The following is a 22,696-nucleotide window of genomic DNA, read 5'->3' on the forward strand; positions in this document are numbered from 1 at the left end:
CTCTGCCCTAATGCCAGTAAGACCAAGATTCTCCTCATCAGCATACCTGCTCCCTCCTTTCCTGTCACTCTCTGGCTGGCCTATCTTGGCCCTCTTCCTGCTCCCACCTGTGAAGCTAAAAGCCCTGGGGTCATCTTTGACTCCACGCAGCCCTTCTCTCCTCACATCTCTGACCTCTCTAAGAAATTACACCACCAGCTGCACCTCCTCAGAGGTATTCTTCCTTTCCTCTCCTTCCCCCAGAAGCTGAATCTCCAGAGCACTGGTTCTCACTAGGCTGGACTACTGCAATAGCCTCTTTCTAAATCTGCCTGCCTCTACTCTCCGCAACTCATCCAAAACAGGACTGCGAGACTTGCCCTTGGCCTCAAGCCGAGGGATCGTATCTCTCCAAGACTGAAATCTCTGCACTGGCTCCCAGTGGCGGCGAGGATGGAGTTCAAAATCCTCTGCATTGTCCACAAGGCCTTCTGGGGCCTTGGGCCTCAATACCTTCAACTCACTCTTCCTAAATATCTTCCTTCTCGAGCTCTCCGCTTATCCGCCTCCAACTCCCTCAGGGTCAGTCGCTTCTCCAAGCAACGAGTTGGTGGTAGATCTCTTTCTTCTGCTGGGACCTACCTCTGAAACAGCCTCCCTGCCTCTCTGAAACTTGAGGAGAACCATCTCCGGTTCCGGAAGCACCACAAGACCTTCCTCTTTGCTTCTGCTTTCTCTTCTCCTCTCCCCTGCTGATCTCCTGGCTGAAACTGAAACTGCACTGGTTACCTGGCTACCCTCTGATCTCTGGCCCAGGTCCACTCCCCGCTAGTTGCACACCTGTACTGCCCCACCCCCGTCAACCCTTGCACACGGAGACTGGTTCTGTATCCCAACAGCCCCCTACCAGCACCTGATGTCTGCACTTACCTATGCACTTGCCACCAGCTGGCCGCAATTTTTATTTATTGTCTTTATTTATTTTACTGGTATCCTATGTACTGCACTGCCCCTGCCCCTTCCCCCTGAACTTTTCCCCTTTCACTCACCCCTACACTTGTGCGGTCTCAATGTCACATGGCCTATCTCAATGTCACATGGCCTAGTAAGATCGTTGTCCATGTCTTCCCTCTGGTCCCCCTCCCTTGCCTCGTCGTGCCATGAAACACTTGTGTATAGGCACGCTATAAATGCCATATCATATAGTATATCACTAAATGAGACTTCAAACTACTCTATTCAGCCAATGCACCTGTCTGTCAACACGGAAGGAAAGAAAGAAGAGGAGGAGGATTTTTTTGTTCCTGAATGTCTGACCCGTAACCATACCAAAATCTGCAATGTTCTGGCCATGATTGAGCCAGAACAGAGGCTGCATTAGATAACGCTGCATTTAACATTTCCCTAGCAACAGCTGAGAGCCCTGCAGAGCCATTTCAGACCAATACGATTCCCCAAACGTGCAATGCTCTCTTCTCATCTCTGCTGAAACCTCTAAAGATTTTAGAATAAGCAAGCCCGTTTCTGTTATCACAGGTCCCCGTTATGGATCGATCCACAAAAGACTGGTGTCTTGGCTGGGTCACAACTTTCATTTGACATCTTCACAAGAGCGTTTATTATGATTTTGTCTACCAGTTCTCTTAAGGTTTGGGGGCATATCTGTATTTTAAGCACGTCTCTCTTATGGTTTCTTTGTATGCTTCGGCTACATAGCTCTCTTAATGTTTGGTCACATTTCTCAAATAGTTTGGTCACGTCTCTCACAATTTGGTTATAGCCAGTGTGTCTCTTATTGTATGCTCATCTTGCTCTCTTATGGTTTTGCTCATATCTTTGTGCTATAGTTTGGTGATGTGCCTCTTATGGTGTGGGTCAAGCTTCTTTCTTACTACTTAGTTAAAGTCCTCTTCCAAGGTTTGGTCATTTGTCTCTTATTGTTTGCTCAGACATGTCTTTCATGATTTGCACAAAGTGCTAGTTGTGGGAACATTCATCAGTGGTTATGTAGTCTGACAGGGGATTGGTTGTTGTACCTGAAAAGAGTGACAGCTATGCTTATTTGTATGGGTCATGCTAAATGCAAACTAGTTGAGTGCTGGCTGTTATACGTATTCGCAGAAATGATCGAATTTTAAAAAACGAATGGAGAAATGACTGCCTCTTCTACCGCTTATTTTTGACATTTTGGGACATTTTACTAAACTTTAGGTGTGGGGTGGGGTAAGGGTAATAGTTAAGGTAGGGAGGATGTCTTCCCCCGCATTACATTAAAACAAATGTAGGTTATTTCTCCATTCGATCATTTCATGGTAAACCTTGTTATACCGCTAAGGCGAGTATGGCAGTGGTATTGTAACACTACAATTAAACACTAAGCATTCCTACAGGAAGTCTACTAGCTCCCATACCCAACTATACTTAATACCTTTCTCGTTAAAATCACAATGGGGCCGCTCTCCTCGTTCTGTAATTATCTTAGGGCCGCTCTCCTAGTTCTGTAATTATCCTGATCTTCCTGTAAGCATGCCAGTATTTCTACCTGGAGATTTTAATTCAAAGCCCTCCCTCCCACTCCTAGTCTAGCTACCTCCACCTTATGCATCTGAATAGTCTATCTGCATTGTTTTCTGTTAAACATCCTCTTTTCACCTTGATGCTGTCATCCCATTTTCATTTTTAAATGCTCCATTTGCTGACTATATCCTACCCCCTACCATAATCCCTCATACCTCCATTGCATCTTATTATCAACTCTATAGCTATGTCTACAATCTCCTGTCATCGTCCCCATCTCCGACCTAGGCCAGCTCTCTACTTATTTCTAAATTCCAATCCCTACTACTCTTGATTATTATCTGCAACTCTCAGCCCCTTCCTCGACTCCCCCCTCATGCACAATATAGGGCCTTCCCCATGGAAAACAGGGTGAATGCTATCGGCCTGAACACTTTTTGATCATCTAATCCTGATGGCTCATTCGTGTGCTCTATTCATACTGAAGACAACTGCATAGCTCAGATACTAAACTCATGCCTTTGTGTGCTTCCCCAGAACGACATGGGAACCTCTAGGCGGCCAACTGACATTATAACTCTTTCCATTGAGCAGACAGTAAATTAACTATTGTTTATTGATCAACTTAAACTAATCAACGTGAAGGGGTGTGTAGAAAACTGGGAATTAAAGTGGAAGAGCAGAAGGGTAGGAATGGGAGGAGGGGGTGGTGAGTGGAGAGGATTACTGATGCCTGAGGGGTAAGGATGACAAGAGAAGATGAGAAGTGACGAATGACAGCTTAGGGCGGAGAGATGAGGAATAAAGAGATGGAGTGAGATACGAGAGCTGTTGGGGTAATTATCCCAGGTATGCCAGAGGTCGTCTAATGAGAAAAATAATAAAAGCTTTGACAGTATGTATATGTATCCGTCCTCTAGCTATAGAACTTTGTAAGCATGTTCTTTGTGTATGTGAATGTGTTTTCGTGCAATGCGGTGCAACAGTGCAAGTGTGCTTCATGACTAATGCTGCTTTGTCGTGGTGTCACGAATGACGTCACCATCAGACGGTCCATTAGGGTATTCCCATCCAGGATCCCTGTTTCTTCCCCTATACCTGTACGAATATGCACTGGATTTGGTCTGTATGGCTGGTTGAGGGGATACCTTTCTGTGTACGTGTCAGCAAACGGTGCACTTGGGATTCATCCAAATTAAGATGGGTGACTTCGAGCATTCCTGGCTCTATGTCCTGTCATGTTCCTGGGGGTGAGAAGGGGCATTATTGGGACCCTCTCTTAAGCCCCCCTCTGTTCGACCTGTCGACCACTTCAGTATATGGCACTACCTTTATCCTTGGTAGCCATATCTTGACCAGTACTCCGAGGTGTCAATAGTAATTTGCATGATCGTCAAAGTTCCAGGTCCTGGACTTGCACTCTCCTTCTGGGTTGCACCATACCCATCGCTCTTCATAGTCTCCTGGGGGAATAGTGGACATTACCTTAGTCTTGCTCTTAGCTTGTCTCTCTTTTCCACTATCTTGACTCTTGTACCGACTACATTTACATCCATCTTCACTTTCATCCCTATCAACTTCTCTGTCGTCTTGCGACATTGAGTTATACAGATCTTTATCACACATAGTGTCACTAGTACCAATATTAGTACCCTTATTAATACTTTCGGTACCTCTGCCAGCCACGAAGGTATCTATGACCAGAGGTATGTTATCCAGCTTTGGTCTTTTCCAGTCCCTTTGGCTTCTTCCTCCATTTTGGCATACATCGTTGACAGCTGGGTCACTGCTTCTGTCACAGTGCCATTCTCTCCGTCATTGACAGGTACGAACGTGCAACAGGAACTCCCAATTTTTGTGCAAACTCCTCTTTCTGTTGCTGTGAGAAGATCCAGAACATATCTATTCTGGAGCGCCATCAACCTTACTGCTCGGAGCTCTTCTTTTATCGCGTTCAATCCATTCACTATGGAGTTTATCATTATCATCATCTCCCACCTGGTAAACTGCAGCCATCCCATGTTTGTATATGTCTGAACTGCTGGAACTATTGACGCAAAAACATTTTGGTTCTGCTAAATAACCTATGTCCTGGTGGTACATCATCTAGGGCTGTTTCTGACTCATCAGAGAAATAGTTGTTTCTTTTCATTCTACTAATTTCCTCGGACTGTTTCCTTCCTTCTTTTTCTTCCGATCCCACCAACCTTTTCTTCCTTTTATTAGTGTCCATCTTGGGGAAGTCATAAAGCTTTATATCCTTCTGGTGCACTACCAGTGATAGCATATTGATGTGTACCAACGAGCAAACCCCTGCCCAGTTAGGTGGCAGCTTCTCGTATGCCTTGGATCCTCATACCCAGTAATGATTCATCAGTACTGCAGTGCCTATCTTCATTGCTGGATGCTTTTCAGTGTACCGACATTCTGTGCTATCTCCAACTTTCACTTCTCCCTCATTCTTGTAGCGCAATGCTGGTTTCTTCAGAGGTATTATAGGCATTGGCCCAGCTTCATTCTCTACCCAAGTGATCAGGTTGGCACTTGCATCCCATTCCTTTAGGCACTTGTCATTCTCTACTTAGACTGTATGCTTTGCTTCCTCCTACTCCATCTTTCCATTCTTCTTCTGTGTATACTTGGCCATACACAAGCATCTATGGTCTTTCTCAATATTCTGATTCTCCACTTATTCCTTTCACCCCGCTCTTTGGGCAGAGCAGTTCCTTCGGTGTTATTGTTTTTCGTGTCACCTTTCTGTGGCCCGTCAGTTATATATTGTATAGCTTGGGCTCTTGCTGCCGGTATTTCAGTTGATATTAACGTCCTAGAGGCACTCATGGCATAGGGTATTAGTTAGCAGACATAACATCTCTCCCCAGTGGTTTCCTTACCTACTTTGGTCATGTGCTTATACCACATGTTGTTAGACACTTGAGCAGTGTCAGTGAGATATAGGTCTACTCCCCTCATGTCTGTGTCAGCACTGTGCTTACCTCTCCTTAGCATGCTTTCAGTGCTCTCCTGTCCACCTGGCATGGTCAATCCACCTGCTAAGGTTGGGGTAATGTTAGGAGAGGATACTACGGTTTCACTGGACACACACGATATTCTCCAGAATATGAATACAAATACCCCACTTGAGAATAAGAGACTCGAAAAATAAGCACATTTTTTTTATTATTTCACCCATCTTAACCTGTGCTGCTGGATCCTTTTGCAGCGTGAAGATATGAGTTGCCCGCCTGAAATGCGCAAAAGTGAGCGTTATTTGGTTAGTGTCAGATTAGTTTTGAGCCCTGTGGACCATGTAATCGTTCATGGTAAATATGAATAGCTGTTCCCACACAGTTCTAATTCCACTGTCTCTTAGTATAGCAAGAACTGAAGGGTTTCCTCATTTAAGTTGTGGGTAAGCATGGCCCAAATATGCTATGAAAACAAGGTAATATAGCCTCGGTGGACGTGCTCGAAATCGGTTGGGGCTTCTAATAAAATTGACCAATTGGACCGAAATGGTTTCAGGTTGTAAATCATTGGGCAACATGAGCAGTCATAAAATATCACAGTTGCGCTTCACAAAGAATGTATGTAGAGAACACAATAACAGACCATCTATCCTCACTCTGGATGTGTAGGAAGTCTTTGCCCTAACTCTGCTACCCTTGAGCGAGTAACCATTGGTTGTCTTCCACTCGGCAGTGTAAGTTAAGTATTATCTTCTTGCTCCTCTTGCTGATGATCGTTGTCCCTGTCGAGCTCATTGCCAGGTGAGGCCACAGCTTGTTGAGGGTTGATGTCTGTGAGGTGGTTCCAAACCGTTTTCCCTTTTAATTTCACAGCTCTGTCGGCAACCGCCTTCACTGTATATGGGCTGATGAATCTGGGTGTGTCACATGTACGGCCGAAATTCCGTACGAGGACACGGTCTCAGGACAAACAAGTCGTTCTGTCAGAAAGTCCTTAGGGTCATTGACACTGTTGCTTTCTCCGCTGGCTTCAGGGCCTCTATGTTGTGTTTGTATCTGGTGAGAGATAAAAGAGGCGCTAGCAATCAAGGAAGTAATGTAATAGAACATTTCTTGTCCTAACACAGTTGCACTACTCTCCGCCCTAGTGGGAGGAGCCAGGGGAAGATGCATGCGCCATCCTGTCACCACCTCATGTGGGGTTAAATGGTGGTCTGACCCGGGCGTATTACGCAATGCAAAGATTGCCAAGGGTAAGCAATGGAGCCAATTCTTATTTGTACTCTTTTTAGTTTTGGCAATGCTTTCCTTCAAAAGGCCATTGAGGCGTTCACACATCCCATTTGCTTGCGGGTGATAAGCAGAGGAGAATTTGTGTTGAATGCCCAGCAACGTTGTAATGTGCTTGAACATTTCATTGGTGAGGTGAGGGCCATTGTCAGACCACAGGACCTCACACACGCTCCATCATGCGAACACTTCCCGGACCAGAAAATTCACTGCCCTGAAGGCGCCAGGATGGGAACAGGGGCATGCCTCAATCCACCGAGAGAATGGACAAACAACCACTATCATGTAGCGGTACCCTTGGAAAACTTGGATCATGTCAACATAGTCGACATGGAAATGTTCAAATGTACCAGCTGGGAGAGGTATGGCTCCTCTCACAACTCTAAATGTATGTCTTGCAGTAAACTGTTTGCAAATCAGGCAGTTGGTCATAAATTCAGCCACATGTTCTGACAAATTAGGACAGAACCATGTTTCTCCAATATGGGCAGCAAGCAATTCCTTCTCAGTATGTGTTGGATATGTAACTGCATCAGTGCTGTGTGCAATAATGCAAGTGGCATGATCACTTTCCCTCTGTTATTCTGCTGCCATAGGGCGTCTGTTGGAGATACTGTACACCCTCTCCTAGTCCACAAGTCTTTGTCCTCCATGGGTGCAGCTCCCTGCAGCTCCATTATTTGTGTGCTTGGTAATACATTGTACCCCTCCTTTGGTATCATTGTCCTTGTATAGTCACAGGCGTGTGATGACACCTCCATTTCTATGAGCTCTCCAAAATATGTGGCACACTTTGCTTCCGCGTCTGCTGCTTCATTTCCTCTTGAGATAAGGTTCTCCCCCTGCGTGTGTGCTTGGCATTTCACTATGGCTATTTGCTCAGGATACTGTATAACTTCTACTAGCATGCCCAACAATGCATGCTGTACTGGGGACCCGTCAGCTCTCATGAAGCCCCTCCTCATCCATCGTGACAGTCCTGAGTGTACTGTGGATGTCACGTATGTGGAGTCTGAATAAATGGTCACCTCCTTCCTTCTGCTGTGTTCCAATGCCAATATTAAGGCTACTAGTTCTGCTGCCTATGCTGAATGATGTGATGGCAATCGGGCACTGACCACTACCTCACTTGTTCCATCCTCTCTTAGCCTTACCACTGCCGTTCCTGTATGTCTGACCCCATCTGTCTGGTCAATTGTGGAAGACCCGTCAATGTAAAGCATGTCTCCCCTCTCAAGTGCATCCTCCTGTTCCTTTGCAGGTATCACAGAATTCCTGTATGTTCTCTGTGCATTCATGTGCGTAGTCACCGTCCGGTAGGATGTCGGCGAAAAAAGTAGCTGGGTTAACAAGTCTGCACATCACTACCTTAAGTGATGGGTTTGTTAGTAACCGCTCATTCCCTGATGCTCACTGTGTTTGTTGTCAGTGTGCTCTTCGGTTTCTCCAGTATGCAAAGACGGCATGCTCCACGTAAAGCGTGGTGCTAAACCCCATCGTAATATTTGCTGATTTGTCCACTGCGGATGCGGCAGCAGACAAAGCTTGTTCGCAAGGATAGTGTCCTCTCATTACTTTGTCAAGCTTTGCACTGTAATATGCTAGTGGCTTGTGCCCCAAGCTTGTCTTCTGTGTTAGCACTGCTATCATTACTACCCCATTGAGTGTGAGAACAAAAAGAATGATTTTTTGTAGTCTGGGATTCCTTACACTGTAGCTGTGCATATTGCTTCTTTTAGCTCATCGAATGCCTCAGTCATTTCTGTTGTCCATCGTATTATCTTAGGTCCTTTCTGTGCTTCCTTCAGAGCACTCAATAGAGGCCTGGTGTAAATGCTGTAGTCAAAGACCTATACCCTGCAGCAATTGCATAAACTCAAATATTACTGCATCTCTCTCACTGTCGTGGGTTTTGCTGTCCTGCGTATTGCCTCAGCCCTTTCTGGCGTCACCTGTCAGACATTTTGTGAGATCTGTCCAACGTATAGCACTTCTCCCTGACAGTACTGTAGTTTGGCTTTATCCTACTTGTGTAACCCTTGTCAGCAACACTGTCAGCATGTGTACTGAGTCATTTCTACGCTGTTCTTCTGTTGTGCGGCAGATCAAAATGTCGTCTACATACTTTATGACAGTGCTCTCTATCTGTACATTGCCTAGGTCCATCTGGAGGACCCTATTGAATATGGAGGGTGACTCACAGGACCCTTGAGGAAGTATTGTATGTTTCCACTTCTTGTTTCTTTGCATAAAGGAAGTCCAATCTTGTGAGTCTGGGTGTAATGGTATAGAGAAGAAGGCATTCTTCAAGTCCAAAATTGACTCTGGGTTCGGAACCAGAGGATACTGTGCTTATACAACATGATTAAGAGGGTGCAAGTCCTGGATACAAACGCCATGATTCCCCTTTTGCTTTCTTGACTGGGTACACAGAAGTGTTGCATGAGGATTCTGATGGGTTACATGTGTTTATATCCCTGCAAAAATATCGCCATACAAAAATATCACCATATTTTTGCAGCGATATTAAGCCATGGAACCTGTGGCAGACAACCCTGCAACCCCCATATTTTTTTAAAGGGAGCAGGGGACTCCCCCCGCAACCTCAGTCCTATTTACCCCATAAATTATCCCCACCAATAATATCGCCTATGGCCTTACCCCACGACCATATATATGGCGATATTATTGGTGTGGATAATATTGCCTGATAACTTCTGATGGTACTAAGATTCCCTCTCCACTAATACTGCCATTGTCTTGCAAATGCCCTTGCCTGCCTCACGTGATAGTGGGCGTTGTTTCACTCTGGGTAAAACTGCTCCTGGTTTCAGCTTAATCTTTACTCTTGTACACTTTGTGTACGAGCGCAATATGATAATTTATTTATATCATATCATACTCCACCCACTCCCTTCAAAAGCCCCACATCATAGGGACTAATGGTCCATAGGATGCTGGGCACCTTGGCCAGATCCTCCTTGCAGAAGGATGGTGGTGCTTTTAGCGCCATTGCCATTGTCTGTGGTACCTCTCTGTAGTCTATCTTTAACCAATATGTGACACTCATTTCAAACACCATCTCATGATCTGATCTGTTGTCTCTGAATACCTCTTTGTCTGTCACTGTGGTCAACCTGTATCCCTTAGCTAGATCGATCACTGCTCGGCATGATCTGTGTTGTCCATCCCATGTACTGCTTTCTACTCATCTCTCACAATCACTTCCTCGATCTCCAGTGGTATTATTGTCCCTTCCGCTTCATCCAATGGTATCTCTGGTCTGAACAGATATTCATTTGGATCGCACCACATCTTCCCTTGAATCCCTGGGAGCCATGCAATTGCAATCTCAGTCCCGTATTGGAACAACTCCTCGTCCACCGGCACTCCCTCTGTACCTTCCGTTCACAATAGGCTTGAATGATTGCCCTTACATTGAGAAAGTGTATCCCTGGTGTAGAGCACACTATCCCATTGTCCGTGAATGAAATGGTCATGTTGACTCTGCTCATAATGTCTCTCCCCAGTATGTTTACATGTGTGTGTCGGGAGTAAAGCAAAGACAAAGATAAATCGTGTTCCCTATAGAAAGGGAAATATTGTCTGTGAAAGGAACCATTTCCGTAGCCCCAGAGAATCCTTGAGTATTCATGGCATCGCCTGACAACCTATATGTTCTCTCGCGAATGCAGGACTTAGTTGCTACTGTGTCTACAAGAAAGGAAAACATTTTGTCACCTATCGCCACACCTATGCGAGGTTCCTACACAGGGTTGGGTGTGATCGACAGGATAGAACACATCAAGTCCATTGGTGGGATGTCCTATTGAGGGTAAAAGGACATCCCATTCCCAGAAAACGGATTGTACCCCACCATGGTGACCCCCCAGCCATGCTCCTAACAGGGGTTGTTGCTATAGGGTGTATTTGTGCCACTGTCCCGTCACTTGGCTGTAGGCTGTTTTGTATCTGTGGTACCTGCTGTGTGTTTCCTCGAGTCTGGGGCTCTTGCAAATACTGTGGTATGAGTGCTTGCATCTGTGGTATCTGTGTCATAGGCTGGTGGGGCTGTGGGTGTGCACTCTGTGTCATTCCTTGCTATTGTGTTTGGTCCTGTGTGTAATACTCATCCTGGTCCCCTTGATATGCTTGCAGGTCCTGTGCTCCCCCATTCTGTTGCACCCGCTGCTTCTGGACACTCTCAAAATGTGTCCTTTCTGTCAACACAACCAGCACTGTGGTGGCTCCATCCCTTGCCCCTGGAAACCCCCTCCATAATCTCCTGGGCCCTGCTGCCCATATCCTCGAGACCCTCCTGGGAAACCCCTTTGGTTTTGATGTATCTATGGCCCATACCTGTGTCCCCTGGGTGGCCCCACTCTTACACGAAACCCATGCTGCATGTTCCCTCGCCCCATTAATCCTCCTCCTCTGGGCGGCGGTGCATACTATTGCTGTGGTGCCCCTGGTGCTCCAATGCTTGTCAGTACCGCCCCTTCTAACAGGTACTTCGATAATTTCTTTTGCACTAGCTTTGCTTCCTCTTGCTTCCTTTTCTCATTCATTTTCCTTATTTTCTCCTGCAATACACCTACAATGTTGTACTATCGTGAGCTGTATTTCTGGCCAAGGTTTTGCCTCCATACCCACTAATTTCTTAAGCTGCTTCTGTACCGGCTCTGGCAGCCCTTGGCACAATATGTGGTAAAATAATACTACTGTTTTGTCCCACGGTTCTTGCGTTTCAAGGCGCCAAACCTCTTGGGTCGCCTGAATATAGTGAAAGGGAGTCTTCGTCCTCCCCATCTTGCGGGCCATAATCGCACTAATGTCTGACATATCTGGGTATTGCGCCCTTAAGGCTTGCCATACAACAGCCCTGCAATTTGCAAAAGCTGAGCCATTGTGCGCTGTTTCCTGGATGGTTACTCCTGGGAACTCCACCCTTTTCCATACATCATCAGCAGCTTTGCCGACGATCGGTACTAGTAGTCCCTTTACGTCTCCCACTGCTAATCTCTGTCCCGCTGTCATTCTTTCTATTTGATATACCAATTTCCCCGTACCCACGGTTAAAGAAGTTAACCTACATCTCACGTTTTCCTTGTCAGTGTGTTTCCATGGTATATATTGAGGTCGCCCCTCCCTTTTCCAGCAGGGGCATTTATGTGAACCCTACCTTCCCACTCGCTCTTCTAGTCAGTTTGATCTGCCTGTCGGCATCCCAAATGTCAGTGTTTAGGTCTAATCTCTCTCCTCTGGGCAGTCACGCACAGTTGTCTGACCCCCCGTTATTCTAGTGTTATAACACGCTATAGCTGTCTCCCTCTTCCGTCTCTCAATGTATGGGAGTACACTATCAGAGTTGTGCGATTCTGCTCTGGTCCGTGGCGTCTGACCTTGCCCATTGTCCTTCAACATCCCTGTATTTCTCCTCGCTTCCCATGCCACACTCCTTTCCGCGCTGTCCCCAGGGACCTATACCTTGGTTGCCCTCTCTTCTCATCCCCACTTGCCCCTAAGTCATCTTCTGACTGTCTCTATATCGCTGCAAAGATAGTCCATGAAGCTCAGTCTCCTAGAGGTTGTGTCTTCCCCAGGCTTCCCCCTTGGATTGATCTAGTCTATGCCACCCTTATCTCCATAGGACCCCATGCCCATGCCTTCTGCTGCTGTCGTGGTCCTGCTTGGCAGGGTTGTACTGTCTGGCTCTGTGCGCCTACCTCCTCCCCCATGCTCATGCTGTCTCCCTTGCTAGTGCCCATCATGCTCTTCTGTCTTTAATCATGTGCTCATCCTTGCGTGCACGCTCTCGTGCTATTTGCTCTATCTGCCACTTCCTCCGTCCCCTGTCTAATAACATTTGTTTTTTCTTCTCATCTGTTTCCCTTCATTTCTCGATCTCTTCTCTTGCTCCTTTCTCCTCCTTTCCCTCTGCCCCTGCTCTTTCTCTTCCTCCCTCTTCCTCTCTCTGCGCTCCCTCTCTAGCCTCTTCTCGTTCCCTTTACTTTCTGTCCATTTCCTCCATTATTTTGAACCAATCCTTTGCTTCACTGTTTACCTTAAGGCCCTCTATTTCTTTGGTTGCTCCCTCTGCCTCTCCATTCGTTTCCATTGTTTCTGGATGATAGCTCAGGGGCAACGTGCTTGCCTTGGAAGCAAGACGACATGGAGCAACACAGGTTCGATCCCCGGGACCGTGCTTAGAAACCTCTGGGTATTAACTGCGTTATAAATAACCTATCATATCATCCCCTTCGTGCTTTAGGAGGATTTGTCACCCTACCCACTCATTCATGGCTATGACCCCCTAGCCCCTCCTTCGCACCCTTTCTGTACTCACTCCTCTTTTGCTGATCGGCTGCCCTTTCACCTTCTGTCCCTCTGCATTGGTATATGGCGGTGGTTATATATATCGGGTTTTAATACCCATCTGCTGCTTTTAGCTCTCATAATGGGTACATCCCCAGCTCATCGTCTGTGTCCTCAGAGTTCTTGCTTGCAGGTGAGGGTGGGGGAGCGGAGGGTGGGGGCACGTCCCCTACGCCTCCTGCTGGCTCAGCATCCACCGACGCCTCGCTGCATCCCCTCGCCCTCCTGAAACATCCTCCACAGCTCGAATATTGTCATGCGGCTTTGCTAGCTTCTTCCTCTTATATGTACCCTGTAAATGTGTCAGAAGTGATTGCTGCACATCCTTGGAGAAACATCTGCTTGATGACCATGGTTTGGTTAATTTCCCCTAAGTGCTTTTAGTCTATTCTACGCTATATTTGTAAATCTTGTCTTTATAAGGTGTGAGGGTCTTACACAGGTGCTGTAGGGGCGTGTCACCCTTGCACTTCCCTTGATACATTGCTCTTACCTGACCTGAATCGAGGATTTCGATATTATGCTGTTAGGGGAAAAACAGTGTAATCACAATGCCTTCAATTTGTTCCAAGCCTCTCTGGCTCCACAATCACCTATCGGGCGTGCTCCGTGCACCGCCCCGTCACTATCGTTGCCTCCTCAGGCACACCCTCAAATCTTGCACATGCGCCTTCCCCACAGCGCCACTGCACACCCTCATCTGCCAATCTCAAACTTTCCAATGCTAGATCCTCACCGCCTCGTGTTCTCCAACTCCTATGCACAAACCTACGAGTGACATCACCAATTTAGTAAAGAAGGTAGTGCTAAGAAGTCAAATACAATGCTATAACCCCATTTCCCAAAAATACACACAATCACAACACAAACTCCATAGCTGTCTTCCTGCCTCTTAGCAGAGTATACCACTATTCTCTTGTGTTCGATCTGTACCTGTAGTGTCACCTTACAAGTAAAACGCCTCCAAAACGTAACCAGACGAATCACCTTCGGCAATCTAGGTCAGCTCCCTTGCTAAACGTTACAGAGATAACATAATCTATGACCCGAGCAAAAGCAGCCAACTCACAGGAAATCCACTATTTACATAATTTCTGTCATCCGTGCTCTCGAGTCAATAGTCTAAGATTTTACCTCTAAACTGAATGTGCCCTAACCACAGAAAATGACATTTACCTCTCCTCCTGTCCCTGCTAAACTTGACAATACTTGACACAACTCAACAATGCTAAACAATACTCCACAATACTCAATACCCCCTCCCGCTCCCAGTTGCTGTGTGGCTGGGTCTATACTTACACTCTGTGGTCTGCTGACGCTGTTTGGCTTCCACTTCGCCTTCCTGGTCTGCTGGACGCCTCACAGACTTCGGGCAGGATATTTCCCAGGATGGCTCCTGATAGGCTTTCCATGGGGCACGCATTACCTGTTTTCTCGAAACACGCGAAGGGTCCTGCAGCCTTTCAGGCTGAATGGGAGATTCGGCTTTGTGCCGGACTAACATAGCCTAACCATACACTCTGTTACCAACTTGTTGGGGTAATTCTCCCAGGTATGCCAGAGGTCATCTGGGGGTCCGTTTGACTCTCAAGGGCCCAACTCTCTTCCTCAGAATAAACCGAGGACTCAGACAACGGCAAGTTGAAACTGCAGTTTATTTAAAGAAAACAGGGATCATACAAGACATTCATGATTCTCCAGTACCTCTCAGTATTCCATGGTGTGCGTTTCAGTTTTGAGGACAAATACATCATCCCTGGCCCTTCCCTGAAAAACCTACTGCTCCAAATGATTGGGTATCGAGAGTGGTAATCCATATGGAAGTACCAAATAGAGGTTATTCTACTGGTCCTTGCATGTCAGGTGGCTGACCTGTCCCCTCCCCGATTAACTATGTATTACATTGTTGCAGACTAATGGGCTTACTATTGGTTCTTGCTCCTTGCTAACCACCCCGATTTTCTATTCTTTGATTGGCTGGAGCTGATCTCGCCAAGCCTGGGACTCAATTCGGTTCTCAGCTCTCTGTGCACCACTTCAGGGTGATGTGAAATGAATGTGTCTGTTTTGTAACTGGCAGAGTACCACCTTTGCCTATCAGAGTGTGCTCCTATGTTTGCAACACTTGTTTCATTCCTCCTCTGGTTTTCTGGGATCGGATCAGCTTTCCCACTACGGGTGAATGCCCATTGTCTGGCTCGGCTGCATCACATGCTCGTAGACCACACAATCAAGCTCATGAGCCTGCATTTATGAGGATCTATTCCCTTTTTCTGCATCTGGTCTCTTGTCAATGTTTGGAATGCGACTGTGTATCTCTGAACTTGGCTGTGAGCCTGCTTTGCTCTCCATGCAGCCTGAATCAGCTCGTCTTGTGCTCTGTTGCTTGAGGCCTTCTATCATTTTCCTTAGATCTATATTATGATTTCTACATGCTAATGTCATGCTACGAAACCTATAGGATTCTCAAAGATGGTACTACCAGGCTCCATACATACTCCTGTAGTCCAATAGGGTTAATTTACTTAAGCATCTGCAAGCTTGCTCAGGATCTCTTGTTGCCTTGCATTTCTGCATTACTGCATTTGGCTAATGATAAAAATAATAAAAGCTTTCACAGTATGTATATGTATCGGTCCTCTAGCACTGGATATACTCCCTCTGTCCCCACAGACCATTCCCACCCCCTCCGGTCCCCTCGTGATGTTCTGTGTGCCACCCCTTCAAGCACCCAGGTGCTGTCTGTTTTACTTGATTCTTCTACCCTGCTCCCCCTCAACCCTCATCCAGCCTACTTCTGCAGGAGTCCGTCCTGATTTCTGGTTTCACCATCATCGTCTTTTAGTCAATGCTGGATTTGACTTTTATGGACTTCATTGATTCACGGTGTGTCACCCTTTCTCAACTCTCATGCTGAACTTCCTTTGCATCTTGTACTCCTGGTGAGCCTGAATCACGCTGTTCCCATCTTCATCTTGTATCCTGGCTTGCAACATTATGTGTTACTACAGACTTCTGCAATTGTATTCGCTCTCCCCTCTTGCTTCGCCACTCTTTTGACTGCTTACTCTCTGTTCTCTCCTCCTCTCCCTTCCCCCCTTTTCCTATCACCTCTCCTCCTCCCCTTACATTCTTCTATGCACTTGCTCTATCAGAATTGTCCCTGGACCTAGTATGATAGCAAGCTTGTCTGTCTCCTACCTCCTCACCTTACTTGTTCCCCCCCACCCCCCGAGCACTATCCGAAATGTCGTCAGGCCTAGTACGATAGTCGCTTGTTTTGTTCCTCCCCTCCCTTTCTGCACATCTCTCCCTCACCTTTTGTTTTTCTCCAGCTCTACCAGAAATGTCGTCAGACCCAGTACGGTAGTCGCCTGTCTGTTTCCATTTCCTTCCCACTCTCCCTCTCCCTTCCTTAACTATGTCTTAGCTCTTGCACTGAAATGTCATCAGGCCGAGTATGATAGTTAATTTCACATCCTTACTGTTCATGTCCTGTAAGAATGTCATTGTATTTTCCCTTGTTCCCTCCCATGCCTCGAAGAGCTTTGAAACACATTGTGTATAAGAGGGTGTCCGGTCAAAGGGTCGACTACAAAGGATCAAATGGTCAAAGGATCGACGCAATAGGGCCAAAAACAAAAGGATCACATTTTTTAAAAAATTATATATTTTTGGGGGGGTTTACATTTAGGGAAAAAGTGGTTTTTACCACAAAAACAGGGGTTGGGGCGACACCCTCAAAAAAAAAAATGTACAAAAAACCCCCAACATTTTCGATCCTTTTGTTTTCGGTCCTTTTGCGTCGATCCTTTGACCATTCGATCCTTTGTAGTCGATCCTTTGATCTATAACCATATAAGAGCTATATAAATAAACGATCATAGCATAGAACTGTGTAGCTATAGAACTGTGTAAGCATGTTCTTCGTGTATTTGAATGTGTGTTCATGTAAAGCGGTGCAGGGGTGCGAGTGTGCTTCATGACTAATGCTGCTATGTCGTGGTGTCACTAATGACGTCAGGATCGTGGATTCTTGGTGCTTAATTGAGACTGTCCATTAGGGTATTCCCATTCACGATCTCTGTTTCTTCCCCTATACCTGTAAGAATATGCACTAGATTTGGTCTCTATTGCTGGTTGAGGGATACCTTTCTGTGTACGTGTCAGCAAACAGTGCACTTGGGATTCGTCCAAAATAAGATGGGTGACTTTGAGCATTCCTGGCTCTATGTCCTGTCATTTTCCTGGGGGCAAGCAGGGGCATTCTTGGGACCCTCTCTTCAGAGCTTAGAATGCAGACTGAGGAAGGAGAACGACAAATAACTAGTAGTGACAATGGATGCATCAGTCACAAAGAGATGCATTGAGGTATGAGGCGTGAGGGTGATAACTGATGAAGGAGGAGGAGGAATGAGAAACATGAATGATATGTGATTATGGTGAATGATAATATCATAATATGTACAATGTGTGATGAATGAGGAGGAGAAACGTGGTGTGCGAAGGAGTGAAGCGTGAGCGTGACGACCAAGCAGTGGGAAGGAAAAATGAGAAGTAATGACTAGGCCTGAGGAATAACTAAGTCTGTCCTTAAATTGACAATAAACTCCTGGATTGTGGGTAAATGGGAAAATAACACAATGGGTTGTCTTTTATAATAATATACATTGTGAGTCAGGTCAGTATAGTCTATAGTGTATGCCCTCCTTCCAAAATCTCTTCATTCTTAAATGATCCTTCTCAACTATTATTAGTCTTTATACATTTTGTGATCCCAAGAACTGTTCATTTTTTCTCTGCGCATGTTCTTACTGGGGTTTTGGAGATGTGGACTGGGTGAATATGTGTGTTCCAAATCAGAGGTTTGCAATGATAAAGAGAAATGTCTTTAATTTCAGTTACATGGTCCGGGTACGAGCAGTGGTGATGACCAGAGATGATTCAAGTGGGGGCTGGGTGCCCATGGGTGGAGGCGGCCTAAGTCACGTCATGATCTGCAAGGCCAAGCGTGCTGAAGATGGGCAGCAGCTACGGCGGTACCTCATTCGTGGGGAGCGGCTACGAGACCAGAACGTAAGATCTGAACTTTGCTCACTACCTAGGTTTCTAGATTTTGGTACAAAGAAAAAAACACATTTCCAGAAAAGGGAAAAGCTATATATTATTATTTTTTTCGAATTTTTAAAGCACTCACACAGCCAGCGGGAATTGAGACGCTATTACAGAAATTGTTTGTTATAGTTGCATAATTGTTTGTCTTAGTTGTGTGTTTATAACGCGCTTAAATACCCGGAGGTTTCTAAGCGCGACCTGGGGATCGAACCTGTGCTGCTTTGTGTCGTCTTGCTTCAAAAGCAGGCACGTTGCCATTGAGCTACCCTCCCAGGACATATATCTTCATTAAATTGACTAATCATATTGGTGAACACAAATGAGTAGAGAGAATTACCAGATCTACATTCGTAACTTGGGTCTGTATTCCACTAGTTGTTCCTTCACCAAGTCCTTTTTCCTTGTGTGCAAATTCCTTACATTACATTGCTATACTTTAGATTAAATGTGTTTTCAACAAAGGTTTTTATACTTGAGTGGAATCTTGAAAATCAAATGTCAAGTGATTTCGACATGCACAAACCGCTTTATTCTAAGTTAGATTTACTTTTATTGGTGAGAATCCCCAAGCTTCATCATCCTAACCATAAACCGTTTCCACTTTACTTTGGTCATTCAATGGTGGTGGCACATTCTCACAGCCCCAACCCTAACTCTCACTACTACTCTATCCCTAATACTAAACCTACTCGTATTTATAACCCTGAACCTATCCAAAATGTATTCCTTAGCCTTACCCTCACCTTAACATTTAACGATTACTCGAGAAAAAGCACTTACAAATTCGAAATACCTGTGCTCTCCCTGTTCATGTTTTAAGTCCATCATAAACGCAATTATTGGGAAGGGCAATGGCGGGGATGTTTTCTATGCAATAAACATTTACATCTGGTTTGTAGAGTAACCAGTAGCTGCCGATACCGCCATTTTGATTTCTGCAACACTTGATAACCATAACCAACGACAGGTCGAAGAAGCAGGATTATGTTTATGTGCCGGTTTTGCTGGTAACTTAAGTCTTGCATCGAATTCTAAGGCACAATAAATATCTGGAAAAGCTAGCTAGGATGCCCTTTTTCCAGCCTAAAACGACATAAATGAAACATTTCCCGCATTGACATTTTGTAGTGGACAGGAAGTCGTTGTGTGACAGAAAGTGTACCTGCTTCAAACACACAACGTTGCACATGTTCTCCTATTTAGGTTTCTGAGTCTTATTAGCACTTGAAGAGGAAGTCTGTGATATTTACCACCAATCAGGATCCAAAGCTTCAATGATTTAATCGCCTGTGTGGCCACAGATCCTGATGGCTGTCCACCTTACAGCAGCCTCTCTGGTTGACTCTCACTGTCCCCGCACTTACCTGTTACACCAGGTTTATTCTGATAACTGCAAGTGTCTGTGTGACCTCCACGTGTCACCATATCACGCTGGCCCAAAACCATAAAAAATGGAGTCTGCTTTCATGGCAACCGAGCATCAGTTACTCAGCAGCTATATATGAGCGTTTTCTTTTGCTGACACCGTTGTCGGTATTGGGGAATTTTTGTGGCTTTTGCCAAATCCGTTGTTACAGAAGAGAGAGAAGGAAGGGCAATTCAAAACTGAGAATATCTGGTTGGCTTCACAACCTGCAATGCCACAGCATGAAAATTCCAACACTCTAAAGTTAATTTTTTCCAAACTCCTCCACCAAACTACCCAGTGAGAAGTTCTCTAACAATAATTGTTCCAATCAGCAGCTTTGTAATAAGCAAGTCTGTTACCGGGGTTTCCATTTCACAGCCATAGAGTGATTTGTAAGGTTTTGTTATTGGGCTATTGAGGGCAATTTCACATATGATGGGGCTTTTTTGGGATACTTTTGATGTTGGATCTTTATTTTTAGTCCTCCCAAGGCTGCCTCATTGCCCCCACCAACCCACTCCATGCCCACTCTCTCTAGCCCCACCCACTCCCTCTACCCCATCCAACGGACTTCAACACTCTTACCCCCCACCCCACCCCCTTACATACGCTGATCGGGTTTTGTTTGGGCTATTTTGGACTACTATCAACAAGGCTATTTTGTTCTTCATGTTTACTGCCCTCACTAACTGTCAACACCCTCCCATCCTCTCTCTGCCCCCCACTCTCTCTAACCCCACACAACCATCCCCTCACTCTCTCTTCATCAACCCACCCCTTCCAACTTCTCTACCCACACCTAACTCTCCACTCTCTCTACCCCCACACGCCCTCCACTCCCGCTAGCCCTACCCACCCACACTACCCATACCCATCCACCCTAACCCCACTGTCTCTAAACCCACCCATCCACCAACATACCCCAACATCCTCTACCATCCACTATCTCACTCTCTACCACCACCCACCCTACCCACCCCCACACACCAACCACTCGCCACATATCCACTCTCTCTACCCCGAATCACCCAACTTACCCCATCTCCCTACCCCATACACCCACCACTCTCTCCACATACCCACACTGTCTACCCGCAACCACCCGCCATGGCCCCACTTTCTCTACCCCCAGCCACCCACCCTACACCCACTCTCTCTACCCCCCTCGCTCTACCCCAAACCCCCACCCTACCCCCACTCTCCCTACCCCCCTTCGCTCTACCCCCAGCCACTCACCCTACGCCCACTCTCTCTACCACTCTTGCGCGTCCCCCAGCCACCCACTCTACCCCCACTCTCTACCCCCAGCCACCCGCCCTACCCCACTCTCTACCACCACTTGCTCTATTCCCCTTTTCATTCTTTTGCATACCCCCATCCCTGATCACATTCTCCTTTGACACTTTGCACTCTCCTTCTCACACCCTTGTTCCTATGAATGCAAAATGCAAAGAACAGCACTAAACAGCAAAACTACTGGCTTTGTCAATGCTTGTTTTTCCTTTAAGTTCTTTTTTTTTACCATCTTTATTTAATTTGAACTCATATATAACAATAACAACATTCGTGAGAATCACCAAAGTAACAATATCCCAACAATTCTTTTAAATACAAAAACATCAACCATATGGCAATGAAACCTCACCCAAAATTCCCACCCTATACCCAAAATATATAGTAAAAGCACACACAACATATACACAAACACAAACATAACACCACAACACCAACCCCGCCCTAACCCTATCATTTACCAAACCAACTAACTTCACTTTACCCGAATAAATCATTGAAGGATTCCCAACTTTCAAAATATTCAGTCTCCCGATGAAGCCGATAAGCACAAGACTTTTCATGTCTCGATAATATGCGCATATCTACCAACCAACCATCAACATGTGTTTTTTTTCCTCGTGATTTTCATACCTTCATAATATGTTTTATAGCTGTCATCAATGCCCTATTGATCCAATCAGAAGCACAACAAATTCTCAGACTTCTACTTTCATTTGAGAGGAAAATCACAGATTCAAAAGTTGGAGGGAATGAATCACCCAGCATTAAATCCATTCGATCCAGAACATCCTTCCAAAAAGCAAGTGCTCTCTCACACTCCCACAGCATATGTAAATAAGTTCCTCTTAAATGATTACACCGCCAACACAAATCTGAATCCATCAAGCCCCTCGCCTTCATCCTCACTGAGGTCCAATAAATGCGCCCTAAGATTTGCTGATGAGTATATCTTAAATTCAAATCCATTTTATCTCTCACTGCCACCCTCCAAGCATTATCCCAATCCTTTTCTGATATATCACTCCCCAATTCAGTCGCCCACTTCATTCTCATTGTCTCCCATGAAGCCTGCATACATTCCAGTACAGGTATCAATTTAGTAAATGTGGAAACTACATTTGGAGCAGCACAATACAGTATACACAATTGTGGTTTGTTACTCAATGGTTCACTGAGCATTCGATGCCTTTCCAACATTAACTGCTTCAAACATCTATATCTTTCGATTTCCCTATTACTCAATCCAAATAGGAGTACAAGATCCTCAAACGCAACCATTCGATCATTTCCCCACACATCTCCTATCCTCAAAATTCCTTTGTGAGCCCATCCTTTCCAATACAACATTTTACTCTCAATCTTCAAACCCGGATTCAACCAAATGGAAGCAGTGCTATAAATAAATACTTTCTCATCACACCATTTAATTAATGAGACCAAAGTCGACTTTGTTAACTTCTAACGCCTCAACCTTTAACCTGGGTTTTGGTAACTTTCCATACGAATATAAACAATCAATGGGTAACGGGTGCAAATTTTCCTTTTCCATCTGAAGCCAAAACGGATCTGAATATCCATCTTCCCTAAAATAATAATAAGCCTTTTTTACAAGGAACCCCTTGTAGTAATTTTCCAATAAAGGATATCCAAAATCCAAATCCTTAACACTGTGTGCCAAAATAAATCTTGGAATCTTCGTTTTTTTTCCCACTCCCCACAAAAAGTCCATAAAAATCTTATCAATGCG

General features: G+C 45.4%; 1 protein-coding gene across 4 annotated transcripts in view; it reads left to right on the forward strand.

Annotated features, from left to right (window-relative positions):
* Positions 1 to 22,696, forward strand: part of LOC138566734 (sprouty-related, EVH1 domain-containing protein 2-like) — a 654,794-nt gene that overhangs the window by 366,710 nt on the left and 265,388 nt on the right. For all 4 annotated transcript variants that reach the window (XM_069644362.1, XM_069644363.1, XM_069644361.1 and 1 more), the window contains one exon: positions 18,032 to 18,206. In XM_069644362.1, coding sequence (XP_069500463.1) covers positions 18,032 to 18,206 — 175 coding nt within the window. The remainder of the gene's footprint in view (positions 1 to 18,031; positions 18,207 to 22,696) is intronic.

The sequence above is a fragment of the Ambystoma mexicanum genome, chromosome 2p (genome assembly GCF_040938575.1).
Source record: "Ambystoma mexicanum isolate Mex_15411 chromosome 2p, UKY_AmexF1_1, whole genome shotgun sequence".
In the NCBI taxonomy this organism is placed as follows: Eukaryota; Metazoa; Chordata; class Amphibia; order Caudata; family Ambystomatidae; genus Ambystoma; species Ambystoma mexicanum.